The sequence below is a fragment of the Eumetopias jubatus genome, unplaced genomic scaffold (genome assembly GCF_037043125.1).
Source record: "Eumetopias jubatus isolate StellerSeaLion01/CBP00866 unplaced genomic scaffold, mEumJub1_p1.0 scaffold_10, whole genome shotgun sequence".
NCBI classification, from domain to species: domain Eukaryota; kingdom Metazoa; phylum Chordata; class Mammalia; order Carnivora; family Otariidae; genus Eumetopias; species Eumetopias jubatus.
In genome coordinates, this window is record NW_028274816.1 from 59,694,997 (window position 1) to 59,701,362 (window position 6,366).

At 42.1% G+C, this 6,366-nt stretch overlaps 1 protein-coding gene and 1 pseudogene across 1 annotated transcript; both read left to right on the forward strand.

Moving 5' to 3' along the window:
* The first annotated feature begins 1,616 nt into the window (after positions 1-1,616).
* Positions 1,617-2,632, forward strand: LOC114202393 (vomeronasal type-1 receptor 4-like). Its single transcript, XM_088027817.1, has one exon. The coding sequence runs from the start codon at positions 1,691-1,693 to the stop codon at positions 2,630-2,632; it is 942 nt and encodes a 313-aa protein (XP_087883943.1). The 5' UTR covers positions 1,617-1,690.
* A 361-nt stretch (positions 2,633-2,993) lies between these two features.
* LOC148163267 (transmembrane protein 216-like) lies at positions 2,994-5,549 on the forward strand (annotated as a pseudogene).
* The last annotated feature ends 817 nt before the right edge of the window (positions 5,550-6,366 follow it).

Consider the following 6,366-nt stretch of genomic DNA (forward strand, 5'->3'; position numbering starts at 1 on the left):
TCTTCCCTCTCATGCTCTCTATCTCTCATTCTCTCTCTCAAATAAATAAATAAAATCTTTAAAAAAAATAAAAATAAAAAATTATATTTATATATATAGATAATAGATAAGTATATGAATTGAATGTAGTCATAATTTTCTTTCTGCCTTACACACTCTAATCAGGCAGTGGTACTTCTTCCCCTGAGTTCCTATGTCTTGTTCATTTGTTCCTGGAATGAAAGCAATTGATTCTTTTTTTTTTAATGTATTTTTTTATTATGTTATGTTAGTCACCATACATTACATCATTAGTTTTTGATGTAGTGTTCCATGATTCACTGTTTGCTTATAACACCCAGTGCTCCATGCAGTACGTGCCCTCTTTAATACCCATCACCAGGCTAACCCATCCCCCCACCCCCCTCCCCTCTAGAACCCTCAGTTTGTTTTTCAGAGTCCATCGTCTCTCATGGTTCGTCTCCCCCTCCGATTTACCCCTCTTCATTCTTCCCTTCCTTCTATCTTCTTCTTCTTCTTCTTTTTTTAACATATAATGTATTATTTGTTTCAGAGGTACAGATCTGTGATTCAACAGTCTTGCACAATTCACAGCGCTCACCGTAGCACATACCCTCCCCAATGTCTATCACCCAGCCACCCCATCCCTCCCACCCCCCACCACTCCAGCAACCCTCAGTTTGTTTCCTGAGATTAAGAATTCCTCATATCAGTGAGGTCATATGATACATGTCTTTCTCTGATTGATTCTTTCTGTTGCCATCCTACTATTGAGACTTTTTTTTTAAAAGATTTTATTTATTTATTTGACAGAGAGAGACACACTGAGAGAGGGAACACAAGCAGGGGGAGTGGGAGAGGGAGAAGCAGGCTTCCCATGGAGCAAGGAGCCCGATGCGGGGCTTGATCCCAGCACCCTGGGATCATGACCTGAGCCGAAGGCAGACGCCCAACGACTGAGCCACCCAGGCGCCCCTATTGAGACATTCTTGCATTCATTTAATCCAGCTTGTCCTGGGGCAGGTGCCTGCAGCTTTGTAGTACTGTAATCAGTGCACCTACAGTTTATTACTATCTCTAAAGCTTTATTTAAGTTCATATTTGGCTATAGAAACAGGCTTCATAAATAAGTGAAAACTCATCATTAACAAAAATTTAAATAAACCAGCAATCTCAATTCAGATGACAAGGGGGAAACATAAAACTAAATTGACATCTGGTTTATTTAAAGAACCACAGCTGACTAGTATTTTTATATATTATGGATTCCATGCACTAACTCTTTTACCAGCCCAGCCAGGGTCCAGTCCCCACTGTGCCCCTAATTAGTGAATGACTTCAGACAAAACATCTCACCTCTGTGTACCTGTGTTATGGAATGCAGTGAGGAATGCAATGAGGAATGCCTTGTGAATGAGGAATGCCTCGTGAATCTGTGAGCAATAAGAAGTTACCCCATGAGTGGCCATTATACCAGTGATTCACACATTGTAAGCATTTGGTAATGGTTGTATATATAACTCTTGGAAGGTCCTAAATGACAGAAGAGCTTTAAGTATTATTTCAAAGTAGGAAGTGTTGCTAAGTGGAGAATATGGATTTCAGTTGATGTGATCCGTGTGGCCCACACCTGATATTCTCATGCAGGATCCTCTAGCCCAGAAGACAAATATCAGTGAGAACTGACATCATGGCCACCGGGGATCTGGCAGTAAGAGTGACCTTCTCAATACAGACTGTGGTTGGAATCCTGGGGAACTTCTCTCTTCTTTACCATTATCTCCTTCTTCGTTTCACTGGGTATAGGCCAAGGTCCACAGATTTGATTATCAAAAATCTGATTGTAGCCAACATTTTGGTCCTGTTCTCTGTTGGAATATACAATACACTGTCATCTTTTGGGTGGTATCACATCTTCAATGATTTTGGATGCAAATTTTTTCCCTATGTTCGTAGGGTGGGCAGGGGAGTGTCCACTGGCACCACCTGCCTCCTGAGTGTCTTCCAGGCCATCGCCATAAGCCCCAGGAACTCCAGGTGGGCAGCGCTTAAAGGGAAAGCTCTCAAGTGCATTGTCCCTTCAATTGTCTTGTGCTGGGTCTTGCAGGTACTGGTGAATATCATTTATCCTATGTTTCTGACTAGCACTTTGAACAACAAAAACATCACAAACAGAGAAAGTTTCGGACGCTGTTCAACTATTTTTCAAGACAAAACGAGAGACCCATTATATGTAGCATTGTTGTCATTCCCTGATATGGTATTTTTGGTGCTCATGCTCTGGGCCAGCAGCTCCATAGTCTTCATCCTGTACAGGCACAAGCAGAGGGTCCAACACATTCTTAGGACCAACGTCTCCTCCACATCATCACCTGAGTCTACAGCCACCAAAACCATCCTTCTTCTGGTGAGCACCTTTGTCTATTTTAACACTCTCTCCTCTATCTTTCATATTGTTTTGGGTCTTCTTGATAATCTCAGCTGGTACATTTTGAGCACCAATTTAGTGTTCTCTCTGTGTTTCCCAACCATCAGCCCCTTTCTGCTCATGAGCCGTGACCCCAGGGTATCCATGGTCTGCTTTGCCTGGATAAGGAATATAAAATCCCCTCATCCTATGAGAAACATGTAAATTGTAGGAATTTCCATAATATTCCTAATGTTGGTAATTCACTCATCCTCTCAGGGTCCCAAGTACAATGATGAGAGGCTAACAGAACGTCTTGAGCATCTCCTTCAATGTTAACAATAAGTCATAATAGTAATTGTAATGTGATATTATGTAATTATCTTGTAAGTACTCATGTGATTGAAGTTTTGCTATTGGTCGGTGAAGGAGGGCAGAAATTATGCCATTATAAACATCAGGTCCTGAAGCAATCTGGATATTATAAAGAAGTCTTTGAGTGTGTCAGGTAAATTTGTCACCCTAAATTTCCCAGAAGTGAAGTAGGCATGGAATTATAGGTAAAGGAGCATGAACATGGATCAGCATGTGTCAGGTCATCAGTGAAACTGAAGAGAATTGTGCTGGAGGGGAAATTCAGTCAGTGAGTACAGGTTTGGGGAGTCAGTTATTTTGTAGTTTTCCTACTACAGGGGAGGTAGTCAGTCACATGAACTGTGATGTCATGGGAGCTTGGGAGATGAGCATACGTAAACATTTTCAGGTAGAAAAGGACAGATTAAACTGGAATGGGTAGTGGAGAACATAGAATTACATTTTAGCTGATTCTTTTTTATTATTATTATTATGTTCACTAGCCAACATATAGTATATCGTTAGTTTTTGACGTAGTGTTCAACGATGCATTAGTCATGTATAACACCCAGTGCTCATCAGAACTCGTGCCCTCTTTAATACCGATCACCCAGTTACCCCATCCCCCCATCCCCCTCCCTTCTGTAACCCTCAGTTTCTTTCCTGGAGTCCAGAGTCTGTCATGATATTTCTCCCTCTCTGATTTCTTCCCGTTCAGTTTTCCCCTCCTTCCCCTATGGTCCTCCATGCTATTCCTTATGTTCGACATATGGGAGAAACCATATGATAATTGTAGCAGATTCTTAAACAGCATCAGGTGATGGTTACAATTTAACGTGACATGGATTCCATAGAATTGGCATCTGTAGAAGGCAGATCTTTCTCTCCTTTGCGAAGGTGATTTGGGCCTGTTGGCAAGAAAGAGGTTTGGTGGTGAACACTCATGTCTCTGAAGTGATGAGATTAGTTTATGGTAGAGACTTCCACTGATTTGCAGCCCCGAAGGCAGAGCCATTTGGAAGGCAGAGACATAAATCCATTCTGTTTATGTGGAGTTTATGTGGCCCCTTGATTTTCGATTTTCCTCAATTTCAGGAGAGATTTTTTTTAAAAAAGATTTTATTTATTTATTTGAGAGAGAGAGCACACATGTGCCACCGTGTAGGGGCAGAGAGGAGCGAGAGGGGAAGGAAGAAGAAGCAATCTGAGGTGGACTGTGCCCTGAGCATGGAGCCTGATGCAGGGTTCCACCCACAACCGCCAGGTCAAGACTTGAGCTGAAACCAAGAGTCAGACACTCAATGGACTGTGCCGCCCAGGCGCCCCTAGGAGAGATTTTTATATGTTTATATATTTATCTGTATCTATATTGATATAGAATCTATATAGATATATTTATAGATTATATATAGAAGTTTGTACCACAGAATAGAACCCATATTTGTAGCTCACATGAAGCACTTAAATAATTTCTTCAAATTAAATCACAACACAAGAAGAAAAAATAGATATTGACACACTCATAACTTCAGCTTTGCATGTAAAAATCTACTGTGTATGATCTCTGTGCCAATGTACACATATAAATGTAGAGTTAATCATGTTTGTTATCCACCAATCAATATATTGCAGCTTTGTCCTTTAGTGCAACTTTTCAATAGTACCAGTTATAATAATGACCAAATCAAGGCGTATGTGATCTGATGTGTATACTGCCCTGCTCGTTGTTGGACTGTTGCATTTCCATGAAGTGCACTTTTCATTTTTCTACTTTAACTCTCTTATTTTGCCATATCTCTTGAAATAACACCCAGTGAACAGAGGAAAACATGTTTGATGTTAAATGGGGTCGTTAGAGTGAAGATGGACTGCCAGGTAATAGTCCAGAGGCAAAGGGCTGTCCTCCACACCCCTGGAAATCCTGTTCTTTCTGAGTGGCTGGTATAACGCTACCTTTTCCTGCTAGAACTCTTCATATTTCTGTCCAAAGCTCTCCTGCTACCATCTCCAACAGCCGATCTAGGAGTGGATGTGGTGACGCCTCTCCCGAGCCTTGGAATTGAAGGGCTTCGCCTCTTTTTTGGTACAAAGGGAAACCTCTGCCATCGAAAGATGCCACTTGGTATTAGCGTGGACTTGACCTTCCCATCTGCCATGCTGTCCTCCTACTGCCTGCCACTGCAGACCTCCGTGCTCTACTGGGAAGTCATCGTGAACACCATCTTGCTCTTCCTCTGTGGTTCGGAGCTGCTGCTGCTTGAGGTGCACACTGTGGCTGTTTTCTCCAGGATGGAGAGGATTTGAAGTACAAAGATTTCAGCCAGCAGCCCTCATGGGCTGAGACCACAGATACTTCTGGTCTTTGGCCACACCAGTGAGAATTGGTGGGTCAGGTTGTCCTGGGCAAGGTCACAGCTTTCCTCAGCACAGACGTCCGGGTAACACACTGAGCACAAGACCACTGGGCGTCCTCTTCTAAAGCAAGAGCGAGAGTCTAAGAGACTGTTCTACACTCCAGTGTTGGGAGGGGCAAGGCTGTCCCGTCCTGGCCCTTCTCAGAAGCAGTTTCCTGCTGGCCTCCAGTTCTCTTTGATCCTCCTGGCCAGAGCATCTTGTGTGGACCATGTAGTCTCCTTGGGCTTCCAGCAGGACCAGAGCCACATACTCCCCATATGTGCTGTGCCACCCCTGTCACAGGAGGGCAGAGAGCCTCAGGATGGTCGGCTCCCAGGGTGAAGCCAAAGCTTCTCACCTCGTTCCTCAGAGATTGAGCTCCAGAACTTTTTAGTAGCCTATGGTGTTATTTTTCTATTCTCTTCCTGAAACAAACATTATTTTATAATAAATGTGTATTTTCTCTCAAACAAATAAAAGTAGTAATTAGTCTATTTAAGGTTAATATAATTAGCCTTTGAATTGAGTATCAGTGGGGGTTATTTTCTGTTTATCTGTGTTAACTTCTTTTCTATGACTTTTTAAACACAGTTTTTATGGTATAATTCTACATAATAATTGACCCCTTTTTTTAAAGTTGTGTCCTCATTTCTTAGTCTTGCCTAGAATTTTATGCATACTTTTAAAAGCTAATCACAGTGTCATTTCATTATAGACTCATATGAAACCCCACCTTTACAGTATAAGGACAACACTAATCTATTTCTTACATCCCATCTTCTTTATTGGGGAGATAAATTAAAAAAATTTGAAGGCACCTGCACAGGTCATAAGTGTATAGCTCGACAAAAGTTCAGAAAGTTATCACCTTTCTGTACTCAGTACCTAGTTCATTAAATAGAATATAGTCAAACCCCCAGAAGTTCTTTGTACTCCTTTGGAGTCACTGTTCCTCATGGTCATGACTGCTCTGGTATGGAACATCATAGGTCACTTTATTTATTTATTTATTTTGTATTTTTTTTTTTAAAGATTTTATTTATTTGAGAGAGAGAGAGCACATGAGAGGGGGGAGGATCAGAGGGAGAAGCCGACTCCCTGCCGAGCAGGGAGCCCGATGCGGGACTCGATCCCGGAACTCCAGGATCATGACCTGAGCCGAAGGCAGTCGCTTAACCAACTGAGCCACCCAGGCGCCCCATCATAGGTCA